Source organism: Eptesicus fuscus, chromosome 8 (genome assembly GCF_027574615.1).
Source record: "Eptesicus fuscus isolate TK198812 chromosome 8, DD_ASM_mEF_20220401, whole genome shotgun sequence".
In the NCBI taxonomy this organism is placed as follows: domain Eukaryota; kingdom Metazoa; phylum Chordata; class Mammalia; order Chiroptera; family Vespertilionidae; genus Eptesicus; species Eptesicus fuscus.
In genome coordinates this window covers 83,335,228-83,355,637 of record NC_072480.1, presented here as the reverse complement: position 1 = coordinate 83,355,637, position 20,410 = coordinate 83,335,228, and the positions used below count along the sequence as shown (strand labels likewise).

The window sequence follows — 20,410 nt, the reverse complement described above, 5'->3', positions numbered from 1 at the left end:
AAACATTCTGTTGCAAAAGGTAAGATTTCCTTCTTTTTTATCCACTCATCTACTGATGGGCACTTGGGTTTCTTCAAAAGCTTGGTTATTATAAATAATGCTGCAATGAAATAGGGATACATATATTCTTTGAATCAGTGTTTTGGGTTTCTTCAGATATATTCCCAGAAATGGAATCACACAAAAGGAGGGCATAGTTAAAAGAATAAAATGGCAACAAATATGTATCAACAATAATCACTTTAAATACAAATGGCTTAAATGCACCAAACAAAAGACATAGGGTAGCTGAATGGATAAGAAAATAAGACCCATGTATATGCTGTCCACAAGAGACCCACCTCAAAATGAAAGATATACAGACTAAAAGTAAAGGGAGGATGGAAAAAGATATTTAATGAAAATGGAAATAAATTTAAAAAGCTGGGGCAGCAATACTTACATATGACAAAATAGACTTCAAATCAAATGTTAAAAGAGTTAGAGACAAAGAAGGACATTACATAATGATAAAGCCATCAATCCAAAAGGAGGATATAACCCTTGTAAACATTTATGCACCCAACATAGAAGCCCCTAAATATATCAAGCAAATCTTGATGGACATAAAGGGAGAGATTGACAGTAATATAGTCACAGGAGGGGATTTTAACACCCCATTGACATCAGTGAATACATCTTCCAGATAGAAAATCAACAGTGTAACAGCTGCCTTAACTGACACACTAGATCAGATGGATTTAATTGATATCATCAGAGCATTTCACCACAAAGCAGCATAATATACATTGTGTACATGGAACATTTTCTAGTATAGACCACAAATTAGGACACAAAACAAGATTCAGTGAGTTTAAGGAAAACGAAATTATATCAAGCTTTTTCTCTGACCATAATGGTATGAAACTAGAAATCAAGAAAAAGACTGAAAAACACATAGGGGCTAAATAACATTCAATGAATGGGTTAACAACGAGATCAAGGAATAATTCAAAAGAGACATCAAGACATATGAAAATGAAAACAATGATCCCAAATCTATGGACACAGCCAAAGAAGTTCTAAGAGGGAAAGTTATAGCAATACAGGCCTACACTAAAAAAACAAACAAACAAACAAACAAAAAAACCTCAAATAAATAATCTAATCTCACAACTAAAGGAATGAGAGAGAGAGAGAGAGAAAAGTCCAAAGAAATGGAAAGGAAGAAAATTATAAAGATCAGATTGGGGGTGGGGGGGTGGGGGAAACAAAGTAGTCTAAAGAAATAGAAAAGTTCAATGAAACAAAGAGGCAGTATTTTGAAATGATAAACAAAATTGATAAAACTATAGCAAGACTCATCAAGGGGGGAAAAAAGGAGGTCCCAAATAAAATTTGAAATGAAAGAGAAGTGACAACTGACACCACAGAATTACAAAGAATCTTACTTACATGTGGAATCCAATGAACAAAATAAACTGACAAATAAAATATTTTATATACTAATAACCAACTATCAAAATGCGAAATTATTAAAACAATCTATTCTACAATTGCATCAAGTAGAATAAAATTCCTAGGAATAAATTTAACCAAAAATTTAAGATTTGTAATTGGAATATAATAAGACATTAAAGAAAGAAATTGAAAAATTTGCAAATAATGGAAGGCCATAAGTGCTCACTGATAGGAATAATTAACATCTTTAAAATGTCCATACTACCCAAAGAAATCTATAGATAAAATAAAATTCCTATCAAAATAACAGTGGCATTTTTCACAGATCTAGAACATATAATCCTAAAATTTACATCACAAAAGAAAAAACAAACAAATAGGATTTGTTTTATCAAACTAAAATTTTTTGCATAGTGATGGAAACCATCAACAAAATGCAAAAAAACTATTCAATGAGAGAAGATATTTAAGGAACTCATACAACTTAACACCCAAAACACAAAATAATTCAATTAAAAACTTGAGCAGAGGCTATGACTAAACATTTCTTCAAAGAAGACATACAGATGGGCAGTAGACATATAAAAACATACTCAAAGTCTTCAATAATCAGAGAAATGTAAATTAAAATCACGAGGAGATATAACCTCACATCTGTCAGAACAGCTATCATCAATAAATTAATCAATAACAAATGTTTGCCAGGATGTGGAGAAAAGGAATCTTCATGCACTGTTGGTGGTATTATAAATCAGTGTGGCCACTATGGAAAACAGAACTACCATATGACCCAGCAGTTCTACTTCTGGATATATATTTGAAGAAATCCAAAACACTACTTTGAAAAGATATATGCACCCCACTGTTCACTGCAGTATTATTTATAATAGCCAATGTATGGAAGCAGCCTAAATGATTATTGATAGACCAATAGATAAGATGTGGTACATATATATAATGGAATATTACCCATAAAAAATCTTAACCATGTGTGACAACATGGATAGACCTAGAGGGTTATGCTAGGTGGAATAATTCAGACAGAAAGACAAATACCATATACATTTGCTTATATGTGGAAGCTGAGAAACAAATATATGAATGAACAAAACAGAAATAAACTCACAGAAATAGAAAACAAATTGATTGTCCCCCAGACGGGAGGGGCTTCAGGGGGATTGATGTGGAAGGGTAAAGAAATTAAGAAGTGCAAATTGCCAGTAGAAAAACAGTTCCTGGGATATAAAGTACACTATTGGAAAGATAATCATAACTATGTATTGTGTCAGGTGGGTACTAGACTTATCAGGTGAACAGTTAATAAGATTTATAAATGTTTAATCAGTATGTTGTACACCTAAAATTATTATAATACATCAACTTCAATTGAAAAGTTTTTGTTTTTCTTTAATTATCTATGCATGGAAATCAGAACATTTTTATGTAGGAGGTTTGGAGGGAAAAGGACATCCCAAGGAAAGGCACCAGCATGGGCAGGAGCGGTAATGGATTGCTCAGACTAGGGCATGAACTTGTGCTGAGGTGCTGTGGAAACTAAGTCCTAATTGTTGTGGTGGGATCAGCTAATAGGAGACCATAAAGATAGGCAGGGCAGTTGGCTTTGACTTAGGGCAGTGGAATCATGGTAGATCCCTGTGTGCTGATGCTAGAGGATTAGCCCAGTGACAGGGAGTGGGCAGAGAAGACTGACAATTCCACAGACTTCAGAAGCACCTCCGAAACCATTTAAAAGTACTAAGACTGTGGAGGGTACATTAAAATAGTCAACAAATATGTTTTTTTGTGGGATGAAAAAGGTTTCAAAGAATATGATCAATGAAGAAAGAAATCATAAAAATGATATTTGGAGATGGAAACGGACATGGCTGGTTTAGTGAAGAAGAAAATGGCAATCATTAACTATAATGACATCTGTGATTGTTGCCTGGTGAAGAGTATCTGTCTGGGCTTTCTGTCTGGTGGGTGTTTAGTTCAATGAGCGGCTCTATGCCTGAATCTCAAAAAAGAACACAGACTCTGGTATCAAGTATTTTTGTTAGTTGTCAAAACTCATAGGAAACGATTTCAAATAATCACAGCCCACAGGTTTTAGGAGGCAGCCCCTTCCTTGCCCAGTCTATAGGCTGGAGATTGACTGCATCTGTCCACACATGCTGCCTCTCCCAGGCCTGCTCTCCTAGATCTGCAGCATGTGGGCTGCACGAAGCTGGCCACATTTATTCTCTGGGAAAGAACAGATAAGGCTGGATGTGGGCATGTGGGAGGGAAGGTAGGGGTGCAGCTATAAATATCTCCTAAGAACAATGGATACCATGGAAATGCTTTAGGAGCATCCCATATAACAAAGAAAGCAAGAAAGGTGGAAAAGAACCAAATCACCATCAAAAATACATAAATTGTTCTGTCTCTTTTTCTCTCCCCCTCTCATAAATGTATTATACATGGCACATGCAAAGCAATATTTGCATTATAGTACAGTACTAGGAAACAAAAGCATACTACAGAATGATATATAAAAGATAATTCCATGTTTTTATAGGTAAAAATGATCAATAACTGTCAATTTCATGTAGTTTCCTGATAATATATATGTGTAAGTATACACGTGCACATAATCTCATCTATAATAATAAAAGCATAATATGCTAATTAGACCAGATAGCTGGACGACCTTCTGGACAAAGCTGGGGCTGCGAGGGCTGAGCCCCTGGCACGAATTCTGTGCATCGGGCCTCTAGTACATATCCTATCTAATAAAGAAGGAATATGCTAATTGACTGCCACGCCCTCAAAGATGGCGGCACCCAGTCCCCTTAGCCCCACCGGGGTGGCAGGCGCACGGCAAGGCCGGGCCTGCCTCCAGAGTCCCCCAGTCCCCTCAGCCCCCCAGCTGCCCAGGGCCGGCCTGAGGCACAGGCAAGCCTCAGATGGTGGCTGCCCAGCTGTCCAGGGCCGCCCGAGGCTCAGGTAACCAGGGCCGGCCGAGGCTCGTGCTGCCAGCAGTGGCAGCAGCAGAGGTGTGATGGGGCGTCGCCTTCCCCTGATCGCCGGGTCGCCTCCCACCCCCGAGGGCTCCTGGACTGTGGGAGGGGGCAGGCTGGGTTGAAGGACCCCCCCCTCCAGTGCATGAATTTTCATGCACCGGGCCTCTAGTATAAAATAAAGTGAAAAGGCTTAGACTTGTATAGATAACCTAAAGAACACATGACATAATTTAAGACACTATTAACATTTAAAAAAACAACAACACTCCTGTTTCTTTAGCTTATAAGTACACAAATAATAAGACTGAGTTTTAATTACTTATTATCAATGTCCATTTACCCAGAAGGTACCTCTCAGTGTACCTTAGGTATTTGGAAAATGGTTTTGATTTTCACAAACTGAAGCTCAGCTGCCACTGGCTCAAAATTACATTTCTCTGTCTGCAGAATACAAAAGGGATCTTTCTGGGCCCATCAGATACCATAGCTACCCCAAAGCCTCCTAGGGAGGCAGAGACCAAAAGAAGTTCAGTACACAAACCCCCAGATGTGTTGCCAGGAAGTGGTGGTGCCCTCAGTTATTACAAAAACACAGACCCCAATTAATCAGGAGCTCTTGGAGTGGGGCCCAGGCATGGGTATTTTCTTTTAAAAATAAGCTCCCCAGGTGATTCTGATGTGCAGCCAACATTACTAGAACTATGGCCCTAATGGATTAATTTACTAAGGGGTCATTTGAACATGGCCTTGGAGAGAGGTAAAATCAAAGCAGAGAGGATTTGGTTGACCAAGGCCAAGTGGATGCATGGCCCTCCGCCTTGTGAGAAAATGATTATGCAAACAGAATAAAAGGACATCAAGCGTGGGGTGGGCAGGCCTCACAAAAGATAGTGAGGTTGATGGGAAGCCCTCTCTCAAGCTCATGGATTAGAGACTGTTCAGACGTTTCAAGCTGGGAAAATGCTGTATGCTCTCAGGCTGATGACATGAGACTGGTATTTCACAAAATACAGTAGGACCCAATTTTGATGCGGATGCTAGAGGACTAAAGCTCTCCTGGGCACCAGAGGCTTCCAGCCTTTTCCGCGAGAATCTGCACACTGACCCACAAGACTCCCTGGCCCTTCGCACAACAAATCCCACAGTCCAGCAGAATCCCTTGGAATAAATTTTGCTCTGCTCTAGGAAACCATGTCAAATAGATTTCAAATGGAATGTCATTGCTTGTTATTCTGCTGATTTATGGTGGGTGAAAGCTAGGGAGCCCGCGAGGGTCTCCTGGTCCCTGCCTGTTTTTATCCCTATCAGGAAACTGAAGTTTTGACTCAGTCTCATAAAGCAGCCACAAGGGCCTTCACTCTCTTTCCAGCACCCCAGAAATGCACTAGAACATGGGGTTGTGACTCATCTCCAAGAATCATGCAGCTGTTTGTTTTTTTCACTCTGAACAAGTGACAAGGATGATCCTATTTATAACATGTTGAAACCATAATATTAGTTATTAGCTACCATTTATTGATGCTTCACCTGTGCCAGCCCTGTGCCGCACACTCCACATTCATCATGTTTAGTCGCCAGCATCAATCTTCAAGGAAATTATCATTCGCATTTTACTTTGGAGAAGGACACTGAGACCACATAGATAGGATACAAACAATCCAATATTTAAATCCTGTCTGGGCTCTGAGAGTTTGCACTAATCCCACAACACCACACTGCTAATAGTGAGGGCACCAGAGCTGGTTCAGGGGGGAAATGCCCACTCCTGTCCATGTGCCTTGTGGCCTGAGGCCTATCTTGGGACCTCTGCCCTCAGCTTGCCAGCTTCAATCACTCTGTTTCCTGCAGAGCTATATCCAGTGGAACGCACCACCCTGATTTTTTTCACAGCCTGGCTGTATTCAATTTTATTTTTCTGGGGAGTAGTTATATATAGCACCCATTTTTAATGGAGCTTCATTTTGCTACCTGGCATAACCTCCGTTCCTGTGGTTTAGAAGGAAGATAATACAGTTTAGCTCAGCCAGGGTCCTAAACAGATGTTCTGCATGTCTCTCTGTGTAGTCCTAGCAATGCATCACGTTAGATGGCTCAGCCTGGGCCTGCCAGCATCGCTGTGCCCATGCCAAATGCTGTCAGATAGCATGCAATAAGCAAAAACTGAGGTTAGGTTTAGACCCCACAGTGGTTTTATTCTAATTCTTGAGTGCATTAGCATCTGGACTTCGCCAGGCATCACCTGCTCTGGGGAAAGCTGGTGGCGTTAAATTGATGTAATAAACTGAGTGCGAATATTGTCCTGTTTTAAGAAACCTGACTGTATAAAAATCTGAATATGAGCATATCAACTTGAACAAATTATTATCTTTTATGAGGATTGTTCATTGAAAGAAAGATTTGCCAGAAATTGCCATTTGCCAGTGAACTTTCCCCATATATTGAAGAGGAAAAAAATGGTGGCCCATTGGCAAGAGTGTGATTTACGTGCAACTTTTAACAGCTACTCCCTTAACAAATCAGATGGCAAAACACACAGGAGATGTACTTAAATCACACTGCCAGGGCTTCCTGTCAAAACCAGTATTAAGTGAAGGACTGGGTTAAGGGAAGAATTCCATGAAGAATTCCGAGTGGAGCTGCATCTATCTGCCTGGGAGAGGTTATGGTGCAGTCAGTGAGATGATATTTATGAAGATCTCAAATGTGTACTGCACTAGGTTTGATTCGGTTAAAAACATAATCCAAAATGACAGTGTCTCACCCCGTGCGTGGCTCGCCTTCAGGCAAACGGAGGAGGGGCACTGCACAAGGTGACCTTGCAAGGTGCCCCGATCACAGTGTGGTTCTGTGACCGCCTAGCAGCAGCCTCAGTGCTTGGAGTCTGACTGTTCCGTCTGAGCCCTTGAAAGGTCTAGTAAGAGGGCTGACTCGCCATGCAAATCTTCTGGCACCTTGGCCTTGGTGTCTGAAGTGTGGGCTTCCCAGGTTTCTGTATTGTGGAGGAGCCCTTGGCAGGGATGGGACCAGGCAGGGGAGATGGGGAGTGGAGAGGCTGTGGTATAAAACAGCGGGCACCCAGTCTCATGGTGATTTAGAAAATTATTGCAGGGTTATTCGGTGATGGGAGACAGGGCAGGAGAGGGTGGATGGAAGGCAATGGGGAAAATTCAGAAAATATCTCACCTGGGCTCTGGCTCCAGTGGTCCCGCTTCAATAAAAGTCTGAATGTCTTTTCTCTGTACCCACCTCACCTGACTGCTTCACTGCTCAACACTATGGCTGTAAAATGACACCTTTCCATTGAGAGAAACTGTGCATGTTTTAACAATTAATAGAGATATGAAACCAAAAAGTGTGATTTCTTAAAACATGCCCACAATACCGCACGCATACCCAAGGAGAATGCATAAACAACACAGTTTGGAACATTTTATCCAGGCCATGATAACCGCCGACCAAGGCAGGATCCCTTTAAATATTTATTCACTGGTTCATTTTTCTACCCTATATAGTGAAATAGCATCCCTTACCTGAGCCGTCTCCTGGCTGTATATAAAAAGGGGCAGCCTGCAAGCTCACAGCTCTCATCATGTGGATCAGAATCTAGCAAATGCAACAGAAAGAAACTCTAGTAAGCCTGAGGAAAAAGAAAGGAATGAGACAATCATCCTAAAAAAAAAGATTGCAAAACAGAAAAATAAAGAAATAGAGCAAAAAGGAAAAATACTGACAACATAATCTATATGTTATCTGCAAAAATAGACAAAATGTTCCTTTATAAGAGATAGACCAAATGATATAGGAAATATATCTGCTCCATGTAAATTTATTAAATGCAACTTTTTTCTCTCTTTCTTTCTTTTAGATAAAAAACCTCTTCATGAGATAAAACCCCAAAGTAAGTTCTTTTTCCTCTTGTGACTATAATTTATTCTCATATCTGCTGCCTTACTGTTGTATTTGCTTAGGAGCCACACAGAACTGAAGTTTGTACGAAAGATCCAGGGCTTTCGGGGCTTCTGCTCATTGGGTTTGGAGTCACATATCAGAGGTTTAAATCAGAAAGAAATATGCACACCCCTCCCCTCCCTCAGAATAAAAGTAAATCTCTCCTCCTGATTCCGCCTGCCTGTAAGTCCATTTCTCTACAACTGTCATCTAGAATTCTCATTTCTGAAGAGATTTACAGCATTACAATTAATAAATACTTATCAGCACACACTTTCATGAAAAGCAACTTGGACATAAGCCTGACTACACCCCTCTCCACTTAGGAGGAGGAGGGGTGCCTGAGATGCAAACTGTTAAATCCATGGCAAGGGGGGTAAATGAGGAACCAGTAAAACTATCAGAAACTGGGAATGAGAGGGTGGTGCTGGCTGGAGCCCTGTAATTACAGCCTTGCTTCCTGGGAGGGCCTGTGCGTTATCTCTATCTTATGCAGGTGGTAGATTTGGGGAAAGGAGCAGAAGTTGAATGGGTGGCAGCTCAGCATTCGATCTTATAGTTCAGGCCTTGACTGACCTTGAGGACCACACAGAGGACTTTTAAAAATCCCAATTCCTAGGCTATACCCCAAACCAGTATAATAAAAATGGGGGTGGGGGTTAGATCCCAACAATCTCTAGTCTTCAAAGCTCCCCCAGGTGACGCCAGTGTGCAGCTAGGCTTGAGAACCTCTGTCTTAGAAAAATATTTTGCAAAAGGTAGATCAGGGACCACATGCATGAGAATGTTGGGGTGTGATGGGAGCTTGTTAAATATGCCCCACCTCAGACTAGAACAAAGGAATTGGAATTCCTGGTATGGGGCGGGGGGCACTAGAGTATCTACATTGTAATATGTTCCCCAAGGCCCATTGGTGTGTAAAGCAAGCATGTCAAACTCACGGCCCGTGGGCCGCATGCCTCATTTATTTGGCCCGTGTTAGCCTTTGAGTTTGACAAGCTTGGTGTAAAGCATACTTGAGATCACAAGGCTTCTTAGCAGTAGGGAAGAGAGACAAGGGCCTGGCAGGTTCGGTTTGTAAATCTTGTGGAAGGTGTCCCTGGTCAGTATTGCCCATTTTAGTATAAAATGAATGGTTTTTGATCTGTTTAATCCTAGGGTATTAAAATTCAAATAGCTTTGGAGAGTTAATAGCTCTTACTAGCCACCTTCTTTGAAAGAATTAAGAGGCTGTGAAGACAGAAATAGGTATCATGGGACAGGGGTCAGGAAACATGAGAGAAGGGTCAGTAAAGCTATTTATGTTCATAGTTTATTATGTTGCTTCAGTTAGGCTTGAGATATAAAGAAGCCATTTCTTGCAGAGTCTGAAATCTTTGCAGAACAACAAAAACAAACTCTTCTTTTCCATGCAGTCTGCTGCCCATAAAGTAATCTTTAGTACTTGGGTAGCAACCCTCCTACATCATGTATGCTTGATTTTGAACTCCCTGGAAGATTGGAGGGGAGAGACCTGGTTGTTTATGTGTGGTTGTGTGTCTGTATATGTGCATGTTGAGGGAGGGAGAAGGGGAACAGGTCACTGCATATTTGGCTAGTGCCTGAGTCAAGACCTCAGGGTGGCAGCTTGGGTAAGTGGACCCTCAACTTCCACCTGCTCACAGACCCTGTGCCACTTGCTAGTTCTGGGGTATAGCACAAGCAAGATCATGGGTATCCATGTGGCGGCCCATGTGAGAGTTACCCAGAAGTGCATGTGTGTTTTTTAAAAATTAATTTCATGCTTAATTTGTGAGTCCTGTGCCATTCTAATTCGGTTACATCTGTACTTTCAGCCATAAACCCCACAGTAGCTATACCTAGTCCTCGGGGACTCCTGAATTGGTTTTTGCTTGGGGTTCTCGCTCCTAAACACCAAGCTTAATTGCTAGATAGTGCAACCGAATCGCTTAAACTGTTTTAATTTGTCATTTCCTAAAAATAAAACCTTAACAGAATCAATGTGATTGCAAAAGGCTCCCAGAGGAATCCAACCAGGGTTCTGTAAGCTGCATGGTTAGGCATGCATTATACAAATTCAGGCTGCAGTTGCTCAGTGAAAGAGGGGCTTGGTTGAAGAGTGCATGAATCATCACTGATGCAAAATCAAAGTCAATTATGAAGATAATTGAGAAACAACCTGTTCCTATATATAGCTGTGCACAGGATCCGTAGCAAGAAAACATCACTCAGAGTCTCGCACACAGTTGCATGGAGGTGTAAAAAGAAAAGAAAACAAAACAAAAAAACACCCAAAACAGACACAGACAACAGTATGGTGACTGCCAGAGGGAAAGCAGAGGGTGGTGGGGGGGGAGGTGAGGGGGAGAGGCAGGTGGAAGAGAGCAAAGGGGAGATAAATAGTGGGTAAAAGAGATTTGACTTTGGGTGATGAGCACATGATGTGGTATGCAGATGGTGTTTTGTTGAGTTGTACACTTGAAACCTATATGGTTTTATTAACCACAGTTACCCCAATAAATTCAATTAAAAAAGAGAAAAAAAAGAAAGTGAAATCTTTAGATATCTGTTGGCAAATCATAATGACAAACTGGGGAAAATATGTGCAGTGCATAGCTCATGAAAGCACTTATTGTAAATGAGATAATTTAATCAATTACGTTTTCTAATGTACTGAGCTGAATGTTTCATTTTCTGCTTCTGCACATCTTAAATTATCTTCAGGTGCTTTATGAGATTTAATCATAGTTAATAGAAACTTCATTACCATCAAATGTGCTTTCAATAAATGTTGTGTAACAATGTCAGGAGGTGCAGTAAAATATAGTGGGCTCTGAATGGCAAACATGCACCCCCAGAGTCAGACTGAGAAATGGTTGCATTCAGACAATGAGATTCCTGGGAGCCTTAGGGATGTGGCTTTCGGAGAGGCTGTAAGCTCCTGTGCAGTGACTAGTTCAGCTTCAACGAGTTCATCTTAGGGGTGAAAAGAATTTAGCTTCTCCTTAGAAAGTAGATCAGAACCACAGATTCTCTCTTCATCTGCTTTCCACAGAGTTGTTTGTATCTAACAGAGTTAAGTATGAATCCAACGAGTAGTGCCAGAGTCAGCTACCTCCAGGTCATCTCTAGCTGAGTATCTCTCAATGACCTTAATTTCAACTTTTTCAAAATTGAATGTATCCTTGTTTGTCCCTATTCTCAATTCAGTACCGCTCCTGTCTTCTCTAGGTCAGTGAATAGTAGCCCAGCGACTCAGTGGTCTAGGTTAGGAACTTGGACAGCCTTCTTGGCCCCTCTATCTCTTTGCTCTCCCTTCTCCTGCTCAGCACCCAATAAATCATTCTGTTCTACCACATAAAGAGATCTCAAGTTCATCAACCTTTTCCATTTTCATTCTACTCCTATACATCATTCCATTTAATTCAACAGGTATTTGTATATTTTATTATTTGTTTGTTGCTGTTAATCCTCACCTGAGGATATTTTTCCATTGATTTTTAAAGAGTGGAAGGGAGGGAGATAGACACAGAGAGAGAAGCATTGATGTGAGAGAGACACATCCATTGGTTGCCTCCCACAAGCGCCCCACCCAGGGCTGGGGATCAAGCCTGCAACCGAGGTAAGTGCCAGTAACTGGAATCAAACCTAGGACTCTTCAGTCTGAAGGTGGACACTATCCACTGAGCCAAACAGGCTAGGGCTCAACAGGTATTTATTGAGTGCTTACCCCGTGCTAGGAAATATTCTAGGTGGTGGAGGGTTGGCACCTAGCACAGCAGATACAGTTTCTGCTTCCACGGAGCTCACAATTTTAGTGAGCAAAGATGGAAACAACAATCCAGAAAATATATAGTGCTAAGTGACATGGAGATGGGGACACGTGTTGTGAGGAGGAATAAAGCACGGTAAGAGGCTCAGGGAAGGTTGGAGGGGGTGTTGCTTTTATGTGTATCAGGTGTTTGGGGAAGTCCTCTGTAATAGAATTACGTTTAAGAAGAGACCTGAAGAAAAGCAATGAAACAAACATCTGGCTATCTGGGGGAAGAGCATTCCCAGCAAAGGAAACAGCAGGAAACAGAAGCTGTGAGGTAGAGGCTTGCTTGTACTGTCTGAGGAACAGCAAGGAGGCCAGGATGTATGGAGCAGAGTGGCAAAGGGAGGAGTCACCGTAACTGAGATCAGAGATGTGGGACAAATGGCCAAGTGTAGTACAGGCCATTGTAATGATTTTGACCTTTGCTCTGAGCAAAATGGAAAGCCTTTGAGGGTTTTTATCCGTGGTGACGTAGCTGAATATTTTCAAGGATGATCTGTTCCCGCTGTGTTGAGTGTAAACATACAATGAGAGCAGAAGCAAGGAAACCTCTTAGAATGACCTATTGTAACAATAATCTGACAATTATCTAGACATTTACAGTATCCAGGTTCAAGATGATTATGGCTTGAGACAGATAGATAGCATTAGAAATTGTCAAAACACATAAAATATTCTACATATTTTTTGAAGGCAGAGTCCAAAGGATTTGCTGGTAGACTGGCTATTGAGATTAAGAGAAAAGGATTAGGTTGAAGGAAAGAGTTTTCAGGCAGAAGTAACAGAATGTAGAAGGTATTACATGCCAAAATGGGTTATGAATGATTCCAAAATTTTAGCTATGCAACTACAAGATGGCATTGCCATTTCTGACAAGAGAAAAATTTGACATAGTAAATTCTGAATAAATAAGACTTCCGTGTTACAAATGCCAAGTTTGAGATACCTATTAAACATCAAAATGGAGAGGTTGAATAGGCAAGTTGAAAACATGAGTCGAGAGGTCAGAGGTGAGTCCTGGCTAGAGACATAAATCTGGGGCTTGTCGGTTTCCAGATGATATTTAAAGCCATTAGTTTGAATGAGATCACAGGATAATGAGTGGGAATAGAGAAGAGAAGAGGTCTGAGGACTGAGCCCTCAAGGATATCAACACTTAGATGTAGAAGAGGTCAGAAGTCACTGCAGAGGAAACAGAAAAGTAACAGCCAGCATAGTGTGAGAAAAACCAAATGATAAGGAAATGGTAGCCCAGAACAGTTTGAAAGTTCAGGCCATCTTCATTCCTAACCATGATTTCTACAATTTCCTCCCTGTGTCTATTTTTGCCCTATATCAATTTATTTGATCTTTTAAAAATAAATTCTGGTGACATCATCTCTGTCTTTAACCCTCTTCAATAGCTCACCATTACTTTTAAGATGAAGTCCAAAGTAAGTAATATCTTTACGATCTGATCTCAACTTTAAAAAAAAAAAAAATCACATCAGTTATTCTTAATCACCTTAATTGTTAGCATTTTTCTTCCTGCCCTCTCACCACTTTCTGTATTTTTCAGCCAAACAAAGCTTCTTAGTTTTCAGAATACCGTATGCCCAATTTGGCATATGATACCTTATACTAATACACTCCGTTACTTCTGCTTGGAAACTTTTCCTCATCTAATCCTACATCTGTTTAACTTATTCTTCCTCCCAGATTCAGCTTAGGTGTCATTTCTGCTAGGACTTCACCAACACCCCACCAAGTCTGAATTAGTTACTCTTGTAATTTGCCAAGTATCAGATTATTTCCCTCTTTCTAAAGAATATTTTCAGTATCTTTATACTGGCCTAGATTCCCTTTCTGATATAGACAGAAAACCCTGCCTTCTGGTAGACAGGATAGTCATTCACACTTACACCTGTAGTATTCACTGCTGTGCCTAGTATGTATTAGATGTTCAATAATTATTTGTTAAGTTGTGGTCTGACATCTTCCTGCTAACTCCTCACGCGGGTCTTTTATTGTTAAGGTGAAAATAAAGACTTTGCTTCTATATATCCATTGCTGCCCATTCAGGTAGCAGATATTTATTATGCAATTATTCTACATAATAGTCTTTGCCCAGTGAAGCTTGATGGGGAAAAATATGAAAAGTTGCTTCCCCACAATTTCAATACAAGCTAGTAGGAGATGATAAATGATTTGAGAAAATGGGAAGGAAACAGTTTAATAATCATTTAAAGCCCAAATGTATGCCTCCCAGAAGCATTCCCACCAGAATAGCCTGATTGTGTCCTTAAAGTCTGAAAACTGGGAATGCTCTTCTCACTCACAGACATTCCATTCCGCATCTTTTACCAGGATATACCAGCTTCCTCTATAGTAGAACCGTGTCTGCAACTTTGGGCGATACCTTTAAATTCCCAACAGACTCCTAAGCTCTTTTATGCTAACATTACATTACAGACTTCGATGCTGATCTTCTCGCCATGCCTTTTTTATTTTCTATTTTGCCCATCATTTTCCTTCATCTCCTGCTGATTATTTTCGATTACATAACTACAGCACTTAACACAAATTGCATGACTTGCTTTATCCTTCAAAATTGTTCCTACTGTGAATCAATTCAACCCATATACATGTGCAATATCCATAGTTCTTACCACTTTCAGTTTTCTTATTATCTCATTTTTATCCCATCATAAGCATATGCCTTTTCTTACTACTATGTTCAATGATATGGTTGACTCTGCCCTTAATGGGCATGATATAGGATTTTGTTCATGAAATAACTTAGAACTAAGCACAGAAATTACAAATAAGTAGTAAACCAACATGTTCTTCAGCAACAGAAAAATGCAGGTTACTTATTTAAGTGAATTCACAGGACCCATTTCTCCAAATGTTAGTATATTCAAAGTTTATAGAGTTAATATCTTTAATAAAGTCATTTTTCAAGGTCTGGAGTTCAAATCCTGTTCTTTTTTATTCTGTTGCCCATTTTAACTTGGTCTTGCTATCTGATGGGGGAAAGCACAGTTCTTTTGCAGTTCAAATGTAGTTACCAGATAAAACTAAAGGGCCTCCTACTTAAATTTGAATGTCAGGTAAACAACCAATGCTTTTTAGCATTAGCATGGGAAATACTTATACTAAAATTATTCTTTGTTGCTCTGAAATTCAAAATTAACTGTCATATTTTTATTTGCTATATCTGGCAACTTAAAAGGGAGAATAAAACATGTCTTCATGGCTCTATCAAGAAATATTTTATAAATTAGATTCCCTTTATTGCCAATTTTGGTGGAATTATTAGAATTGAAACGCATATTGGTGGGGCAGAGCCTTTGAGTAAAAGGGCAAAAAGTCCACTGATGTGTTAGGTCTACTTGAAAAAAAATGGGTAATCAGATTTGGTTAGAGTAGGGTTCATATAGATGAGAAGAGGCCAAAGCAGTTGAAAAATGGGTTGGGGCAGAACATAAAGTATTTTGAGCTGTAAGATAACTTCCTGTTGGAATGGACTCATAGCACAATCACTGAAAGGTATTGGAGTGGCAGTACCAGAACCAAGCTTGGGAAGAGTAATCCATGTGTAAAATGGTTCAGTGATCAAAGACTGGGAGCATGCGTACTAGGTAACACAGACTGCAGTGTGGGCATCAACTGTTGAAATTGAAATGTGAGAGGCCCTGGAGATAAAATCATTAAGGTGTGTGAGTGGAAAATATTTAATGAGATAAGAATGATGAATTTGTGACTTCCTCTAAGCCGATGACAAATTTGAGATGTAACACAAAAACATGCAGGTGATTTTGTCCACCAAGCAAGACAGAAATGTGGGATGATATCTCAGACAGGAGATGAGGCAGGAGATCTTGATGGGAAACTATTTGGCATTAAGGAATAGTTAGCACTGCTGGTGTGTGAATGATTACCCAAGTAGGTAAGCAAGAGAAAGGAAGAAAGGTGAAGACCTAACTTTAAAGCCCATTTATAGAACTATGAGACTGAAGGGTAGTTACTAAACAATAAGAAAGGAGAAGGTAGGAGAATCAAAATTAAGGGACTTTTTTCCCTAGAAGGTAGATTGGCTATTGTTTACTGCTGCAGAGAATAAGACAGAGACATTGCTGTTGAAAATAACATTCGGACAGTGGTTTGGGTAAAAGACAGATTTTAGAGGGAACAATCAAATGATATAGAAATTGTGAGCTTGTCAAATTATCCTACACCCTGTCAATGGGCTAGGCCAGTGGTCGGCAAACTCATTAGTCAACAGAGCCAAATATCAACAGTACAACGATTGAGATTTCTTTTGAGAGCCGAAAACCGACTTCTGCGCATGGGCCACGAAGTTTCAATCACACTGTATGTGTGCACCCACACGTGGTATTTTGTGGAAGAGCCACACTCAAGGGGCCAAAGAGCCGCATGTGGCTCGCGAGCCGCAGTTTGCCAACCACTGGGCTAGGCAAATATAAGAAGAAATGAAGTAGTCCTGTGGGTTCTGATAAGGATAGATCTACAAGATATTATACATGGAAAATAAGCAAAGTACAGTAAAGGAAGTATAATCTGGAGCCTTTAGGGCAGTGGTCGGCAAACTGCGGCTCTCAAGCCTCAGTTTGCCGCTCTGTTGACTAATGAGTTTGCCGACCACTGCCTTAGGGAAAAACACTTAAAAAACATTTTAATAATGTACTAATATCTTTAACCTGAAGTCAAAACTTCTGGGTAAGGGTAATGCCTTACGCAGTGGTCGGCAAACTCATTAGTCAACAGAGCCGCAGTTTGCCGACCATTGCTTTAGGGTAAAGAAAAATAAATGAAGGACATTTACTTTTTTTTCCTGAACGGGTCTCAAAGGTACTAACCAGAGTAGCTACTGTTGGAGAAAGGGTAGTTGGATGACAAGTTTTCCCTTTGCATAGTGAAACTTTTCCTAAAACATTTTCTTATTTTATATTCAACTTATTCCTTTAACAAGGGCAGGGGGTAAAAGGTTAGCAAAATTATGAAACATGTATTAAGAGATGTTTAATGTTAAAAATGCTTCAAGTTCTTGTCAAACAAAGAGCTAAGGATTCTATGGGTGTAAAGCAGGCTGCATCTGTGAGAAATTTATTAGGAAATGAGTTGCAGCAAGGATTTGGGGAGAGGTGATTAGGGAAACTAGACTATGTTTATAGGCAAAGGGCAAAGCTTGAAGTTGGAGGAAATTTTTGAAGATGCAAGACAAACAGGGAATAATGAATGAGGGCAGGTCCCAGTGGAGGCCGCAGAGGACGTGATCAGGGCTCCCTGACACAGAAGAGGAGCAGCTCTGCAGGGAGCAGAGAAGAGGGAAGAAAGACTGCCTGAGGAAGCAGAGGGAGTTGGAGTTGTAGGGCAGAGAACTCACATGGGAGGACCTCTATTTTTTCACCTAAAAGAGGGCCAGTGAGAAGCAGGAGTCCTGAGAAAGGAAACAAAGTTCAGAGTAACTGTTTTAATGAAAAATGTTTTTGGTCACGGGCCATGAATGAAGTCATTATTCAGCTGTAATAAGGCCCAGCTAGCCAGTAGGGTTTGTGACTTCCTCCAAGCAAGGCAAGGTAACTGGCGCAGGCATATACAGAGCAGCGAGAAGGGGCTAGGAAGCCAGGCAGAGAAATAGATAAGCAGCTTGGGAGTGAAGACAGATGCATATTTAACCCCTGGCTTTGTCATTGTCTAATTACGAAGTCTTGCGTGGTTTCTACCTTATGTCATATCTGTGAAAAAGGAAATATAACATCTTCAAATAGATTTGGTTGTAGGATGAGAATGTGGTCACATCTATAGTTTCAAAAATTTGAGCACAAACAATGCTCAGTTACTGGGTTACTCTTGTGGTCCAGAGGTAGTCAGTAGAGTGATCAGAAGGCCAGGGGTTAACAGCTGGAGAGGGGCTGAGCCTATCCTAATCCATTGATTCTGGAACCAGAGTGCCTGGGATTGAATCCCAGCTCTGCTCCTTACCAATCAGGAAGCTTTGGGCAAGGCAAGTGATTTTCTTGCCTTGGTTTACATGTTTGAATGGGGACATTTTTACAGGTTTTTGGAAGATCAAAATGAGTTAATAAGTGTAAAGTATTAATTAGGCCAGTACCTGGCATATAATATTGTAAGCACTATTTAAGAATTTGCTATTGTCATTAACTAGAACAATAAAGTAACAATTACCACAATAATAATGTTTTTGAGGATGGGAGATTGAAAAAGAAGCTGAGATGTTGATTGGTAAAGGGGTTAAGAGATTCCAAGGAATGCAAATATAATTGGAATTGCTCACAATGGTTGACCATTTAAAAGCTATTTTCTCATGTGTTAAAAAAAAAATGTTGCTTGTAGGTGACAGCAAGTATAAATAGCTCTAACAATGACTTCGGTTATATCGTATTTCAGCATGCAGTTAATATTTTGGCGTATCACTCTGTATCCACAGCACTGCCTGGGGTGGAGACTTGGGGGTAGGGTTCATGAGATGGCTATAGCCTTCTAGGTCCAGAACAGCAGGTGGTTCTTTAATTGTCCATTGGTTAGCCTCTCTCACACCTCTCTCTTTGTGAATACTTATTGTGTGGATGCCTTAGTAATTCACTGTCTCTTTTATATATCAGTTCAAGTTATTGTTGTTTTTACGAAATAGGATCTATGGTCATTCTATATCTAATAGGAGGTAGAAAAAAATAGCATGTTTTGAAGGGCATTTGCTATGCTCTTTCATTAATTTTGTGTTGCTACCTAATCCTGTAAAATAGATTCTAACCTGATATATAGTTAAGCTTATACCATGGGAATTAAGTTAAATTTCCATTAACAAGTGGCATTAATATGTCTTTCAGATGGGAGTCAGGTACAGAGATAAAGGCAAACTAAGTAAATGGCTCTTCTATTTAATCTTTTGGGGACACTGCTTAGTAAAAGTGACTAAGATGGTTGTAATTCATAAAGCCACCGAACTTGTTAATGCCTCTTCCTTGAACTGTGAAGTTCAAAGGTGCTTTAAAAGGTCATTTGGCTCCTCTCACCAGCCTTGACCCCAAAAATAAATAACTGCAGACTATTGTAAATTCATGCTGTCTTTTAGAGACTTTCTGAAAGGAGATTTCCAATCTCCCTCAGATTTACAGTGAAGTTTTTTAACAACCCTCATTGTAGAAAAGGTCATTTTAATATCTAACCAGAGTCCCAGTTGCTGTAATAAAAGGCCACGTCCTCCTTTTCATCCCTGTTAGAGATGGCGGAAGAGTTGGTTACTAGCTTCAGCATAAATGAAGGGTTATTGAGCACCTACGGTGGGCCAGTTCTTTCCTTATAACAACCCTTTCTGCATTAAAGATCACCACAACTCACTTTACAGCTCTTTTCTCCAGCCCAAATAAACCCATAAACATTTCCCTACCAGGGTCCTAGTTTCCAACTCTCTATTGAACATGTTCCGTAGTACTGTCTGAACAATTTGAGGATACAAGAGATTTCTCAGTCAATTCTCAGATGTTTTATTTGTTTGTTGTCTCTGACCTATAGCTTGTACACAACAATCTGTCCTGCCACCAGGCTGGGTCCTTCCAAGTTTTACCTAAGATTTTGTGATTCTTGGGTAGAGGAAAAATTTGTAAAGCTTCGCCTATGAAATAGAAAGTCACAGAAAAGTATCCTGTGTCCACCAAAAAAAAAAAAAAAAGGCAGAACAGCCCAGTCCATCATGGGGTACCAAAGCTTTTGTTCAAAATCACTTGAGCAAAGAAACCAGCAACACAAGTGTATGTGAGCGAGCAAACAGGTGTAAATGTACATGTGTATAAATGCACAAGAAAATAGAGTCCCTGTGGCAGGGGTTCTAAAACTAACCTCAGACTGTGATTTCTTTAATGTTTCTCTTCCCATAGTTTGAGGCAAGGCAAGTAATTAATAAATAGTTTTACACAATGACTTGCAAAATTTCTCAGGGGCAACTATAGAGATACAACTGTTTTTGAAAAGTTTAAAGCAGTAAGGAAGAATGCATTGGCATTCAGATACTTAATAAAAAGTATCATCCAAAATGAGTTCTAGGAACCATAAGAGATACAAGAGTTTAGATGATCATAGGTTGGCAGGGAGGGTGAGACTGTCCAGGACAGAGTTACTTTCTTGGGGGAGGGGATCTTCAGCTGTCACCTGACAGGCAGATAGAGATGGGAAATGC

At 40.2% G+C, this 20,410-nt stretch overlaps 1 protein-coding gene across 1 annotated transcript in view; it reads left to right on the top strand.

The window, feature by feature from the left end:
• Positions 1-20,410, top strand: part of UNC5D (unc-5 netrin receptor D) — a 502,716-nt gene that overhangs the window by 412,132 nt on the left and 70,174 nt on the right. The window contains exon 8 of the mRNA XM_008146184.3: positions 8,311-8,343. Within this exon, the coding sequence (XP_008144406.1) occupies positions 8,311-8,343 (33 nt within the window). The remainder of the gene's footprint in view (positions 1-8,310; positions 8,344-20,410) is intronic.